Source organism: Diceros bicornis, chromosome 37 (assembly GCF_020826845.1).
Source record: "Diceros bicornis minor isolate mBicDic1 chromosome 37, mDicBic1.mat.cur, whole genome shotgun sequence".
Taxonomy (NCBI): Eukaryota; Metazoa; Chordata; class Mammalia; order Perissodactyla; family Rhinocerotidae; genus Diceros; species Diceros bicornis.
The window spans coordinates 29,095,605-29,111,598 of record NC_080776.1 but is presented as its reverse complement, the minus strand read 5'-3'; the positions used below and the strand labels follow the sequence as shown (position 1 = coordinate 29,111,598).

At 41.5% G+C, this 15,994-nt stretch overlaps 1 protein-coding gene across 2 annotated transcripts in view; it reads left to right on the top strand.

The window, feature by feature from the left end:
- LOC131399210 (contactin-associated protein-like 4) overlaps positions 1–15,994 on the top strand; it is a 174,435-nt gene that overhangs the window by 144,066 nt on the left and 14,375 nt on the right. For both annotated transcript variants that reach the window (XM_058533395.1, XM_058533394.1), the window contains exons 16-18: positions 4,774–4,944; positions 5,617–5,835; positions 15,445–15,684. In XM_058533395.1, coding sequence (XP_058389378.1) covers positions 4,774–4,944; positions 5,617–5,835; positions 15,445–15,684 — 630 coding nt within the window. The remainder of the gene's footprint in view (positions 1–4,773; positions 4,945–5,616; positions 5,836–15,444; positions 15,685–15,994) is intronic.

Below are 15,994 nucleotides of genomic sequence, written 5' to 3'. Positions count from 1 at the left end.
CCTCCCATTTTCAAAGACCCCCAGACAGCAGCCATGGAAAGATTTCACTGGTGGCAGTCCTTCCCAGGGCCTGGTAGCGCCCGCCATTTTGAAATTCCTACAGTATTCTTTGTTTTCTTCACTTCCCCTGACTGCCCCATCTTCCTCCACCTCCTTTTTCTCCTCCTCTCCCTCCATCTCCTCTTTCTTCCCTCCCTACCGCCTACTTCCATTTCCACAAATAACGTGAGTGGTATTATAGGAAGTTGAATTATGAAACCAAAATGAAAGAAGTGTTCTACCTTCTCATTGGCTAAAGAAAAGAGGAAATATTGTCAGGACATTTAGTCAAATAATTATTGTGTGCCTCCTTGATCATGCAGCAGGGGCAAGACAGAGGGACACCACTGTCCTCCTGGGGCCAATTAAGTGAAGAAAAGAAACACACACACGTAGGTGTCAGTAGGCAAAGTGAGGAGAAGATAGGGGAAGGTGAGGTGTTGGGAAGTCTTCCCTGGAAGGCACCATCTGAGTGCAGCCCCGCAGGACTCCTGGACACGTGCTGGACCGACGAGGAAGGGCATCCCCTGCGGGGGAACAGAGGCCAGAGTTCTTGGCCTGGGAGTCAGCATTGACTGAGGCCAGGGCACTGGCGCTGGATTGAGATTTATCTGAAGGCGAAGGCAGAAGAGTGTAAATTGCAGATTGATGTGAGTTATGAACAGGGTCAAGATGACGCCAAGTGTTTGGTCCAAGCAACAGAGAAAGGAGCCGCCGTTAATGAAATGGGCTATTATCAGCTGGGGAGTATGAGGAGCTCCGGTTTGAACAGGCTGGTCCAGATACCTGTGAGATGAACACGGACACAGAGACGAGAGGGAGGAGACTGGCCTGCTCACGTGGCATTCCGGGGAGATGCTGCCAGGTGAATGAGTGTCCAGAGAGAAGGGAAAAGCTCAAGGACAGAGCCCTGGGGCAGAGGTCAGGAGGCGAGGGGCAGTCCAGGAAGTCTGTGCAGACAGTGCCTGAGAGGAGGAGGAAGCTCGAGTGACTGTACAGTGTGCTGGGAAGGAGGAGGGTCCCTGTGCAAGGCTGCTGGCGGACCACGTAGGAAGAGAGGAAGCCACCGCCAGACTTGGTCAGTGTTGACCTTCTCAGTTCCTCCAGTGCCAAATCCCAGCTCCCACACTGCACCCAACCCCACAGCTGCGTCCACTTCAGTCTGAGATGCACAAGTCACAGGGGTGGGGGATGCAGAAAACCAAAGACACATCACTCACTAATTCTTTATCTTGCCCCGGAATGAAGTGGGAGAGCTAATCAGACCTCTGGGTCCACAGTTACTTCTTTCCACTTCCTTTGGACCTGCTGATTCTAAGTGGCCACAAGAATAAATAGCAAGAAATAAATAGTAAGAAAAAGCAGTGTGTGTTCCTATGCTCTAGATCATAAAAGCATTTGTGCATGTCTTTGGAATATCAATAATTTTGTAGTAGCTGCAAATACCAGAATAGCTGTACACAAATCCGGAAGCAAATGTGAGCAGTGAAGACCCGTGAACGCCTGTCCCCTGAGGTGGCTTCTAGGTTCTGTCTGACATATGAATAACTTAGAATACTTACCATTTTCTGTTTGTCACACCAGTTCTGCACTGCAGGTGACTCTCTACCAGTAGTGGTTGTTCTACACAAACATATATGAACGGCTTTGTTCTCTTCCTGCTGGTCTACGAAACAAAAATGGTAATTATATCCACCATATTCCATCATTTTCATTTCTATTTTGCTTTATATTTGATTCCAATTGTTATTTTCTAAAACATTTGAAAATAACATTACAAATTTCAGGGAAGGAACCACTGAAGTGTAGGATCAACCCGTGCATCTTCGTGTTCTCAGAACTGGAATCATAGCCGCTCTTGGGGTTGGTTCTCTCTTTGTTAAAAAGCCGTGCTTACCAGTTCATTTACTTCATGATAAGGAAGATGAATTTGACTAAAGAAATAGTTCTCATCCAAGCATTTTCATAATTTCTACGCCTAGTTTTAAGAAACAGATTGTTTACATTTTTTGTATCTTTGATTTTGGAAGTAAACATCCTTGTTTTATAAAGTAATGTGCCTTTAACATGGTCTCTATTCCTTTTCAAAGGATAATTAATTTATTATTAAGGTAATTTATTAATGGGTCAAATAAAAGTTTGAAAAGGAAAATATTTCTAAAAATCACCCTTAATCCAGTCAGGCTAATGAAATTAATTACCCTAAATGGGCAATGTCTATCTATGCATCTATCTCCATCATATATATTTATGTATATACACACAATGTGTACACAATATGTATATGTATATACTGTATATATACATACATTATATATAATATATACCAAGTATTAAACTGTATATATAATTTATATTCATGATACTGCCTCTCTCTCTACTTTGTAAATAACTATTTGGATTATGTGACCATTTTGTACCATACACACACACACACACACACACACACACACACACACACACACAGGGTATAAAGGTTGCCTTCAAGCAGCCCTCTCATCCAATCTGAAATTTAAGGGTCCTTTGATACTGTCACTGTCTCCTTGATGGATGAAGTTGATCTTGCTGTTCTCCCAATGACATCACCTACGGCAGGGCATGTTTGCATCTGCGCCCAGAGCTCATGGGTCCACCTGGTGTGGCCCCGGGAGCTCTCCCTCTATGGGAAACCAAGGCATTCAGGAGCCCCTGCCCCTGGATCTCCCCCTCCTCCCTCGAGGCAGCCAGAGGACCTGGTGTCCCCAAGGGTGCAGATGACGGCAGTGGTGCTCACTCTTCCAGGTCACCTGTCCACTTCCACTGATAAGGGCTTGATGACCAGTTAGAGCAGACGTTGGTCAGAAGGCTTCAGCCAAGTGGAGGATAAGTAGTGCCACCCCTAGATGTAGTCATTGTCTACATGGGCAGCCCATGGGAAACAGGTTCTAATCTGCTAGATTAAACCAGTCCCAGAGCTTCCCCTTCGGTCTACTTATAAAATTGAAATGAAATAGACCTTTAGAATTTTTTTCTCTAATTTGGAATTTTAAGGAGGATGACCGTTCCTGATGACACATCAGGCATGTTTGGGCGGATCCTCCTATTTTCTCTGTAATGGTGTCTTAGTTCAAGAATTTTCTGTAAGAGTTCAACTAGAAGAGCACTGCGGTCCTTCACAAGTGGCTGCAGGGACTCCCAAGGCCACAGACGAGAAGTTATCCTGTCGGTCCCTTGGTGCCCCTGCTTCTTGGGGTCACTAGGACAGACAAGCAAAGGAAGAGCTGGAAAGAAGAAATTAAGACATTATGATGCTCCAGACAGAGATCAATAAAATGTCTTCAAAATGTTTTCTCACTGAAAACCCAGCAAAAGGGGCTGTTGGCTGCATACGAGCCATAGGAAACCTGAGAATTGACTGCTGGATTTGGCTCCCCACTGAAGAAATCAGAAATGCAGACAAGAAATGCTCTTGTGTTTTGACTCAACAGAAAATAAATGCAGATCCATGCACAGCTCAGCACAGAGATGAGCCATGGTGGCATCTGTCCTCTAAGAACAGAGTGGAGGGGTATTTGGGGTCACTGTTTTCTGCCCCCAGTCCATGAATTCATTCTTCAGGAAAAGCAATTTAGGTGTGAGGGTGTTATCAACTACTGTGAATTATATGGAGCGTGCTGTGTCAATTAAAGGTCTGTACTTACAATACGTGCCCCTAGGACTTTGGTGGCAATGCCAGCCCCTCTCAGAGCCCACGATGGCACAGCTCACTGCCAGGTCAACACCGATTCCTCAAGGACATGGGCCAGCCATGCTGCTGGGTCACCTTTCATCAGGATGCGTCACAGCTTGTTCTGTGAAATCCAGCATCCAGCCAGATGCAGACAAGCCCACAGCATCTGCTCAAAAGGGAAGCTGTGGACAGACACAACTAGAGTGAAGAACGTGCAGACAAAAACTGATGGGACAGTCGTGTGAACTCACCTCATGTCACACGATCAGATGCCTTTTTAGGTTTCCTTTCTATTAACTTGCTAATCATTGGGAAGGTTCTTTGCATCAATTTGAGCACCTTTAAGGTGTTTTAAGGCATTTATTTTTCACTGATTTTGAGCCGTGTGAAATAACACCAGCAGAAACCAGTGTGACGAACGTGACGACTTCCCAATGCCCCTGAATAAGGAGCAGCGGGGACACGTTTGTGTGGCCACGAGAACGTCACCACAGCCTGAGATCCACCTTCTCCTGGCTGGTCTCTGTGTTCTGTGAGGATATACCACCCCCGGCCCCGGCTAGGGCAGGAGGTCCCGCCATGTGGAAGCGGCCTTTACTGAGGGAGGGGCCCTTTGACCTGTCTGGGTTGATGAGGTTACGGTGGGCAACCCTTTGTATTTCTGCAGGATTTTCTTTAATTCAAAGTTATGTAGAGGCTTACAGTTTAAAATGATGAGTAAATGAAGGGTTGATAATGAAGTGTGGTGGGCAGGATCAGAGTGAAGGCATCTCCTCATAGACGGTGCACAGTGAACACTGCTGCACGGCTCCTCCCTCCACGATGCCCAGAGCGTTCTCGGCTAACCGCCACACTCCCAGTTCTCCTAACATCGTCAGACTTCTGTTCAGAGTCTGGTAAGGTACGTTCAGGAGAAGGTCGCACAGGACACAAAGGCGGCTCCAAGGGTTTGCCCCCCTTTGACAGCAGCCTGTCCTCAAGTGTCGTCAGCTTGTTTTCTGACCTTTTCCCTCCTTTCCCACAAGGATTGTTCTGGAATTCGGCCTCCTTCCACACTGAGACTTCGTACCTTCATTTCCCCACTTTCCACGGAGAGCTCAGCGCCGACGTGTCTTTCTTTTTCAAGACCACAGCTTCGTCTGGGGTGTTTTTAGAGAACCTGGGGATCACAGACTTCATCAGCCTTGAGCTGCGCTGTAAGTTTCCAGAAAATTCCGTGGAGCAGTCGTTATTTGGCAAGGAGCCCTTGAGATGGTCCCCTGTTTAAAGTGCTCTGTGCCTCCTGGACCAGTCAGCGCCATCTCTTCACTAACTTCCAGCCCTAAGATTCTGTGAATTCCACTAAGCAGCCATAAGATACACCGCATGAGGCTGATAACACACTTGAGAGCCGATGGGAAGGACCTGTCTGCACAGGACCAATTTACGATGAGTTTAGCCAGGTGTAGACACGGCTTTAAATTCAACTAGTTCTTCCACAAAGTGCTCACTGAATTCCCAAATCCTTTCATTGCACAAACCCATAATGGATGATCCACACCCACAGCTTGCTTATAAAAGTATATGAACTTCTAGACTAAATTCTACAAAAATCCAGATGTTTTATGGTTGCTCTGAATGGGAAATTATCTTTTCAATTCAGTACACATCAAAATGAATAGCATATTCTGAGCTTATATTTTTAAAATCAATATTTTCTCAAATCTAAGATCACTTTGCCCCTCCCTCCTCCCTCAGAGATCGTTTCCTGTGGCGATGTCAATCCACACAGGTGTGTCGGGCACTCGGGTTGTTCCCCAGGATGATCTCCCTGGGGGCCCACACTCAGTCCCCGCCCAGGACATAACTTCACGCTGGTCTGTTTCCAGCTCCTGCAGAGGTGACCTTCTCCTTCGACGTGGGAAACGGGCCCTGTGAGGTCACAGTACAGGCGCCCACTCCGCTCAGTGACAACCGGTGGCACCTGGTTCGAGCGGAAAGGAACATGAAGGAGGCATCGCTGCAGGTGGACCAGCTCCCACGTGGGACGCGTGCTGCCCCTGAGGATGGGCACGTGCTCCTGCAGCTCAACAGCCAGCTCTTCGTGGGTGAGTGCTACCCTGGGTGCCCTTTCCAATTGCAGGGCTCCTGTGGCGGCGGATCCAGAGAGAAGGAGGCAATAAAGCAGGGGTATGGCACATGTGACACACCAGCCACACTGCTGTCGGCCCGTCGAGCACCTGTGGCTCCAGGCACTGGGCCAGGCACTTCTTGCTTGATCTTATCCTTATGGCACCTGCCAACAGATGACCTTCCCCACTTGATGGACCAGGAAGCCGGCTCACTGAGCTGGGGGAACTGCAGCACACAAACGCCTGGTGGGTCAGGGCACCAAGCCCGCCCAGGGCTTGCTCCCAAGTGGCACCAGGTGTGCACACGCTCTGGCCACTCTGTGTCCAGGGGATAGCATAGTGGTCGGCTGTTCGCACCTGCTGCTGTCTATGCTTCCAGCTGCACGGGTGCCTTTCCCCAGGGATCCCCCAAAACAGAGATAGAGGGAGATAGGAGGGGATGGTCCTGGACCACGCCTGACATCCTTATCTCCTCCTGTCCTGCCCTGACCTCCTCCCGACCCCGGCACATGCTCCCTGTTCGCAAACAAATCCAGCTGGGCCTTGTCTCTACCTGCTGTTACCCCCGCAGGCCTGGAGCAGAGTCTGTGCCACGGTGGGTGGGCTGCGTTCACCGTTGGCTGTGTTGTTCACAAACAACTTTATCCTGATTTGTGCTCAGTAGACAAAGGGAGTAGCCCTTCCATGACCACCCCATGCGTTTCACATAAGTAAGGATGCTATTTATTACTAACTCCAATAAATGAAAAATAATCACACACTATTACTGAAATATCAATGAGGTACAGGTTTGAACTAAATTCCTAGGATCCTTACACACTATCATCACTTAAGCAATAAAGTCTTATCAGCTTCTTCTATCCAAAAGATGAAGCTTTTAGTGATATTTTACAAACACAATTTTTAGTACTTTCTGTGTAATTTTTTTTGCTTTTTTCAACTATTTTATTTTATTGGAGAGATTTATTGAGATTTCTATGCCTAAGGTACTGCATTAAAGGCCCTCATTGTGATCATATGACCAAACTTGAATAAAATATGCAAAGATATACTTTTAAAAAATTGAGTAAATATAAATAAGATATAAAACTCCTCTAATATCATGCTGAAAATTCATAGACAGGGTAATTTTGCTTCTTATGCCTTGTTTTTTGTTGACTAAAATGTCTATCAACCCCACTTATATCTCAGTTTTTATACGGGGTTAGTTAATCATAAATCCTTGAATCATCAGTATGTTTTAACACAAAATCTCAGATATGATGCTACATTAGCATCTGTCCTCCTGAACTTGGCAGTGCAATTGTGGAGTGATTTTGAAGAGTTCGAAACCTCAGAAATAGCCTTAACACTTTAAAAATGGAGAGGATGGAAATTTTCTTCACATCTTTGAGTAAAATCTGCTCTGGTTTTCCTGCAGCTGCGCTTTGTAGCATCTGTGAGATTTTGAAACTATTTCTAGAGTCAGTGTCTATTGTTCCTGCTGGGGACTGATTTCAGGTAAAATTCAGCCTCTCAGCCCTCCACTTAGGGAGAATCATTTTCTCAGAAAAAAGTCTCTAACCAAGCTAGTAAAGTATAAACTAAAATAAGTTTATTAAGTTACAGACACAACGTAACCATCAAACAAACCACAATATCTATTATTATGGATCAACACATTCTTCCCCATAGGCGAATTAATAAAATTCACAATAGAGTTTGCCTGGAATCAGAGCTGTCTAGTTATTATTATTTATTAAGTGCTGAGGGCCGAGCTGTGTGATAAGGGGTCGGATGCATGATCTGATTAAATTCCAGTTCCCTGTGAGAAGCAGAGGTTCGTAAGGGTGTGGGGCGTCCCTGGGTCCACAGAGCTGACTGAGAAGTGGACCGTTCTCTGGTCTTGGGTTCATCTCACGGCAGCCACTCCTTGCCACCTGCCTCTGTCTCTCTAGGTGCAGGGGCACCCGTCGGCTTCCCTTCCCCATCAGGAGAGCCCAAAGGCCCCCGCTGGTCCCACCACCCTCTCCCCATCTACTCCGGGTTTCACTCCAGGAAATCAGATGCATTGTTCTTGACCTTGGGCTGCCCAGCCAGTAAAAGTGGTGCTAATATTTGAAATGATGCTACAGACCTTCATGTGAGATGTGTCCCATCCTCACTCACAGCCGTCACTGCTTCCAAGTGATGACTGATCTAAAGGGATATCTCTGTCTCGGTCTCAATCTGTCTGTACAGTTTTCTAGTAGAAATGTCACAGGACATTCTTTGTTTGCAAGTTCTAGGGTAACAACTCCCAGTGTGCTGTGTGTCAGCCCGCCAATTAAATAGTCACTGGTTTGTAGTGAGACTTTGTCAGTAGATATGACACATGCATGGGATTACTAAGATGACACTATCTCTTCAGAATTGCTATTGCTCTATTTTTGTATAATAGTTTTCATCCTCAGACTGCATGGAAGAAAGGTCTTTAAAAATATCTGAAAAAAGAGAAAGTTAATGGCTTTCCCATACAGCGATATCATAGCATTTAGCAATTAGGATCCTTTTCACTTGAAAATAGATCTGATCAGAGCACATAATAAAGCATTCAGTGAAGTTCAAACCTTCTATAAATTTGCTAAATTAGAATATAAATATGAAACATAGAAAGTTTCACCCTCATGCATGAGATAAAGTTTACTTGAGATGCTATCTCTAACGCTTTCATCAGCAACAAATAGTTTCCTTATTTAAATAAATGCTAATTTAATTTAAATTACATTCTATATTTTGTTATTCCTCTGTATCAAGACCCATGGTATTCTGGTATTATATTTTAGAAGATTAACTTGTTGGCCTCTCGCAAAGGACGGTCTAAGGTGCAAACACGGAGAATTCAGAGTGCTTTCTCCTGTGAAGATCACGTCTTCCCCAGAGAAGAGGACCACTGAGAAAAACCACAAATATGATCAAAAATAATAATTAAGGAATCCACTGAGCCTTCTACCTCCATCTGCTCTAGAGAACTTCTGTCAAAGAGCACGGAGCTGAGCAGAGGACTTTGTGGCAAACACACACGTTCCCATCTTAGAACACATCTGTGATTGATGCCATCATAGTGACTAGGTCAATGAAGAAAAACGTTGCAGAAGAAATAAGGCATTTACAGAGGATTTCCCTGAGCAGCACACTATTCCCCCACAATTCCTCTGGATTCCTTTGGCCCACAGTGAACATCCTATTAATGGAGTCACATAGTGGGAATTCCTCTGAGTCTGCTTGGTTTGTTCAACATAATGTCTGTGAAATTCATCCTTGTTACACAGACCAGTATTTTTTTCCTTTTGAATTGCTGTGAATGTTCCATTGAACCAACATATCACAGAGCAATTATTGCTTCTTCTGTTGACAGAGTCTGAACTGTTTTCAGTTCTACATTGTTAGGGGTGGAGCTGCTCTGAGCATTTTTGTGCAAGTCTATTTGTGCCCACGAGCACTCGCTTCTCCTGCACACACACACAGGAGGGGAGTTGCCGGTTCATGGGGTAGACCTGCAGTAACTGTATTAGAAATATCCAGCCAGTTTTTCAAGGTGGTTTTTACATTTTTCACTCCCACTGTAATGTATGAGAGCTTCACTTGTTCCATTTTGTCATTAATGTCACAATTTTGTCACAATGAGAATAGGGCAGTCACGTTGTGTGCTTAATTTGTAGTCCCTTGGTTACTAATGAGGTTGAACATACACTTTATATGTTTATTAGTCTCTTCAAAATCTTCCTAATGAAGTGCCTATTTAAGTCTTTTGCTCATTTTTTAACTGGCCCGTTTACCTTATTATTATTGATTTGTAGAAAGTTTTATAGATTCTGGATACTAGTCCTTTATTGGATACTTTCATCACAACTATTATCTACCCGTCTGAGGCTTGCTTTTAGCTTTTTACCAATGTTTTGGGAGCAGAAGTTTTAGTATTGATTAAACTTTGGATTAAAGTCCAATTTATCAAGGATTTCTTTTATAGTTAGTGCTTCTTGAGTCTTGCTAAGAAATCACTGTCTACCCAGGTTTGTAAACAAATTCTCCTGTTTTCTTTTAGAAATTTTATAATTTTAGCCATCACTTTTAGGTCTATGATCTACCTCAAAATATTTTTACATACAGTGTGTGGTAGGATTCAAGGTTTACTTTTTATACCACTTTACTAGGGTATCATCGACACATAGAAAGCTGTACATATGTAATGTATACAACCCGATGAGCTGAAGCTTCTTCTGTTTGTGTACCAAACCCCACGGAATGGGCCGTAGGACATCATGTCAGTATTTCATAGTGACACGCTGGAAGATCTCACTGTTTCAGACTCCATGGTGTGGTTTAATGTCCATGGAACTCATGGTAAAAACTGAAGGAACAATTCAAGAATAGTTAGTGATATCCACTGTCTTATTTATATTGATGATTAGATGCTACCATTTCTTTATGGATAACTTCTAGAATAGATTTTTTTTATTTTCTTAGTTTTAATTTTTTAATGTTCTTGATAACATTTTTTCTGGTTTTATTGAGGTGTAATTGACATATAACGTTGTATTAGTCCAAGGTCTACAACTTAATGATGTGATATAATTATATATTGTGAAGTGATCACCACAGTAAGTTTAGTTAACATTAGTTACCTCACATAGTTACAAAATTCTTTTCTTGTGATAAGAACTTTTAAGATCTACTATCTCAGCAACAACACAGTATCGTTAACTGTAGTGACCATGCTTACCTTACCCCCCAGAACTCGTTTATCTTATAACTGGGAATGTTTTACCTGTTGACCACCTTCACCTGTTTCCCCACCCCCTGCCTCTGACAACCACCAGTCTATTCTCAGTCCCCGTGAATTTGATGTTTTTAGATTCCACATATAAGAGAGATCATATGATATTTGTCTTTCTCTGTCTGACTTACCGCACTTAGCATAATGCCTCAAGGTCCACCCAAGCTGTCACAAATCCTGATTGGGATTGTGTCAAATCTGTGGATGAATTTGGGGAGAACTGACATCTAAACACTCTTGAATCTTCAACTCCATAAATATGGTTTATCTCTTCATATTTCTGGCCCTTCTTTAATTTTTCTCAACAACATATTATAGTTGGAAGTGTACAAGTCTTGTACATCTTTTATTAGATTTATTCTTATTTCATATTTTATGCTATTGTAAATTATAATTTAAAATTTTAATTTCTGATTGTTGCCAATGTATAGAAATTCAGATGATTTTTTTCTGCTTTGATCTTAACTACAACCTTGATAACTTATTTATTAGTTCTAGTAGCTTTTTTGTAGATTCTATCAACTTTTCCTCCATGGACAATCATGTTATCTTCCAATAAAGATGGTTTTACATCTTCCTTCCCAGTAAAGATGCTTTGTTACTAGTGTTTTTCTGTCTGTCACATGAGCTAGGACCTCCAGTGGGCATAGACTGGACATGCTGAGAGCAGGCTCCTCGTCCTGGTCCTGATCTGACAGGGAGAGTACTCAGTCCCTCACTTTCATGTGATGTTAGCGATGGCCCCGTCACAGATGCCTTTTATCAGGTTCAGAAAGTTCTCTTATATTCTTAGCCTGAGGAGAGTTTTTATCAGGAAAGGATTTTGGATTTTGTTATTGTGTTTTCTTTATCGATTGAGATAATCAGATGATTTTACATTTTTATTATTCTGTCAATATGGTGAATTGTATTAAGAGAGAAGATTAAAAACAAAGCTTGCATCTGAGATAAAAACTATTTGGTTTCATGAGGAATTATCTTTTTTATGTATTGTGGGATTTGATTTACTAAAATTTGTTAAGAATTTTTGCAGTTATTTTTAAGAGGAATGTCTCTAATTTTCTTTTCCTTTAATATCTTTTCTGTTTTGGTATCAGAGAAATGCTGCTTCACAGACTAAGTTGAGAATTATTCCTCCTCTTCAGTTTTTTTGGAAGGTTTTGTGTAGATTGGAATAATTTCTTCCTTCAGTGTTTGGTTGAATTCACTACTGAAGCTGTCTGCACCTGCACTTTTCATGGTAGAAGATTTCTAAGTACAAATTTAATTTCTTTAATGGATACATAGCTACTCTGATTATCTATTTCTTCTTAATAGAGCTTCAGTAATTTGTGTCTCCTGAGAATTCATGCTTTGTATTATCTTTTAAATATTGGTCACATCTGTGGTGATGTCATCTTTCTCATTGATGACACTGGCAATTTCTCTCTCTCTCTTTCTCTCTTTCTTTTCCCTTATCAGTCACTCTACACTTTTATCAATTTTATTAATATTTTCAAAGAACCTGCTTTTGGTTTGATTGGTTACTAGTTTTATGTTTTCTAGTTCATTGATTTATACTCTGATATGTGTTATTTCTTTTTCTGATTTCTTTAGGTGTCATTGCTCATCTTTTTCTGTTTTCTTAAGTTGGAAGGTGAGGTAATTGATTTGGAACCTTTCTTCTCTCCTAATATAGGTGCACAGTACTAACAGTTGTCCTCTAGCTATTGCTTTAGGTGCATCTCACAAATTTTGACATGTATTTTTATCTTTATTCACTTTGAAATATTTTCTAATTTCTCTTTTGCTTTCTTCTTTGACTCATGCATTATTTATAAGTGTATCATTTATGTTTCAAATATTTGGGGATTTTTTAGAGATTGCCTCTACTGTGAAACCTACTTTTTCTGATATAACACTACAGCTTTCTTTCAATTAGTGCTAGCATGGCGTATCTTCTTCACTTCATTTACATTAATCTCTTGAGCTTTATATTTAAAGTGGGGATTGTTAGGCAGCACATAGTGGAGCTGTGGATTATTATACAACCTGAATATTTCTGTCTTTTAATCTCAATATTTGTATTTATATTCAATATGCTTTTTCGTATGGTTGGGTTTAAATCTACCAACTTAATGTTTATATCCTATTTGTCCCATATGTTCTTTGTTCCCTTTTTCCATTTCTTTTTCTGTTTTCATTTGGATTGAATAATTTATATGTTCCATTTTATCTCCTTTTTTGGCTTATTAGCTATAATTCGTGTGTGTGATATTTTCCTGGTTGTCTTGGGGGTGTCTAATCATCTTTAATTTATCACAGTCTACTTTAAGGGATATTTTCCCACTCCACATGTGGTATAAGTAACTTAAAATAGAATATTTTTATCTCTTTCCTCCCAGGATTTGTGCTTTAATGTCACACTTTGTGCTTACGTAACATACATAGAACATGTTATAAGCCTCAGAATACATTGTTAGCATTTTTTTCTTTAAATAGTCAGTTATACTTTAAATAAATTTGGTAATACAAAAATGTTTTTATGATTTACCCATGTAGTAGCCATTTACAATCTTCTTGTGTGTAGATCTGGATTTCCATCTGGCAGCACTTCCTTAACCTTGAAGGATTTCCTCTTATATTTCTTGTAGTGCGAGCCTCTGGTGATGAATTCTTTCAGCTTTTGTTTACCTGAAAAAAAAAGACTTTATTTTACTTCCACTTTTCAAAGATATCTTTCTAGGCAAGAATTCTATGTTAGCAGTTTGTTTTCTTTCAGTATTTCAAAGTTGCTGCCCTGGTTTCTGACTCGCATTGTGTCTGATGAGAAATCTGCTCTCTCCTTTATCTTTGTTCCTATACATGTAATGCATCTTTTTTCTCTGGCTGCTTTCAATATTTTTAATTTATTCATACTTTTAAGCTATTTTTTAATGACACATCTTAGTTTATTTTCTTTCTGTTTCTTGTGTTTGGGTTTTATTGAGTACTATAGACTCTAGGTCTATAGTTTTCACCAAATTTTGAAAATTTTTAACTATGACATTTTTTGGTCCCCTACCCTCCCCTTTCAGGAACTCCTATTAACATATTTTAGGTGGCTTAAAGTTTTCCTACATCTCACTGATACTCTTAATTTTTTTTTTCAGTCTGTTTTCCCTCTTGTGATTCATTTTGGCTAGTTCTACATTGCCAGGTATTCAGGTTCACTAAATCTTTTCTTCCATCAAGTTTAATCTGCCATTAATCTCATTTAATGTATTTTTCCTCCTCAAAAATTGTAGTTTTATCTCTAAAAGTTCAATTTGAGTCTTTTTAAAATATTCCATTTCTCTACAAAACAAATATTCAACACTTCCTCTAGCTTTTTGAACACAGGGAATTCAGTCATAAGAACTGTTTCAATGTCCCAGCCTGTGAGTTCTATCATTACGTCCTTTCTCGGTAACCTTCACTTCATGGGTTGCTCTCCAGTGGCTTGTGGTAAACCGCTGCCTCTTTGCATGCTTGGCAACTTGTAATTAGCTCTGGACCTTGTGTATTTCACATGTTGGACACTGGATTTTTTTGGCTCCTTTACATATTTTTTTTTCTTCTTTGGATTTTATTGCAGTAACATTGGTTTATAACATTGTATAAATTTCAGGTGTACATCATTATACTTCTATTTCTGCATAGATTACATCCTGTTCACCACCCAAATACTAATTACAACCCATCACCACACATATTTTTGAGCTTTGGTGTGGGACAAGATTAAAGTATTCGGAAAGAGCTTGATTTTTTTGTGGCTTGCTTTTAAGTTTTTTTAGGTGGGACTGGAGGGGCAAGTAGTCTAGGATTAATTTTTCCCACTACTGAGGCAAATTTTTTTTAGGTTCTACATCACATGCCTCCTGAATTTTGTAGTTTGTTCCTCTCACTGTTGGAAACAGCCAGAATCCCCAGTCCTGAGGAAGCCCTGAGCCCCAGCACCTAACCCTAACCCCAATCTAAGTCTATGGGAGCCCCTAACCCTAACCCTAACTCTAACCCTGACCCAAGTCTGTGGGAGCCCCTCTATCTTCTGAGTCATTCTGTCCTGGCCTCAGATATTTCTTTCCAGAGTATGTGTTAGTGAGCTCACTACTTGAGTGGGACCCTCTGCAGACCATAGCCTTCTCCCCACCTAGTTCCCTCACAGGAGCTGAGCAACATCAGCCCTCCTGCATGCCCAGCTCCCCCTGGGCTCCCACCCCTGCATCGAGGCCTGGAAACCCTCCAGACAGAGACCTGGGGGTGATTGTAGGGCTTGGATCGTTGCTGTCTCATATTTCAGGGATCTTTGCATTGTGTCCAAATGCTCAGTACCTTTGGAACACTTGTTTCTCTTTTTTCTTTTTAAGTTATTTTCAAGGTGGGAGTGCAAAGCCAGTTCCCATTACTCCATCTTTGCCATCAATGGAAGTATTTTTGTTTATGCTAAAAAATTCTCACATTTGAGCTAATCATATCAATGTTCACCATATTACATTACAATTATTACAATAATAATAGTGTTTTATTAAGTCTCATTCTTATTCCAATGAGACTAACTTAAAAATAAATTCCTCCGTTAATTAAGAAGGAATCTGTTTAGAATAAACATTAACCAAAGTCAAATTAAAACAAAATTAATTTTTTAGTGTTCTTGAATATCTCCTGTGTCAAAATTCATGTTTTGAAAATTATATTTGTTCACAAAGCCTTTTGATAAGTCATAGTTTTTACCTCTTTCCATAAGCCGTAACTGGATGAGGTCTGGACTGTCTCCTATGCTTCTGTTGTAGGTGGCACAGCTACCAGACAGAGAGGCTTTCTGGGATGCATTCGGTCTTTGCAGTTGAATGGAAAGACCCTGGACCTTGAGGAAAGAGCCAAGGTCACCCCGGGAGTGGAGCCCGGCTGTCCAGGACATTGCAGCACCTATGGACACTTGTGTCACAATGGAGGACGATGCCAAGAGAAGCCCCATGGATTCTCCTGTGACTGTGAGCTCTCTGCATTCACGGGTCCCTTCTGCTCACACGGTGAGTGGGAACAAAGAACATGACCAGTACAAATGAATGGGCTTGTGTGGATATTTAAAAATCAAATTAAACCTTTTCCACGTAGCTATTTGATAAAAGTATTTCAGTTCCTGGGACCGGCCCAGTGGTATAGCAGTTAAGTTCACGTGTTCCGCTTCGGTGGCCCAGGGTTCACCAGTTTGGATCCTTGGGTGTGGACCTACTCACCGCTCATCAAGCCATGCTGAGGCGGCATCCCACATAGAAGAGCCACAGCTCTACAACTATGACACACAGCTATGTACTGGGGCTTTGGGGAGAAAAAAGAAAA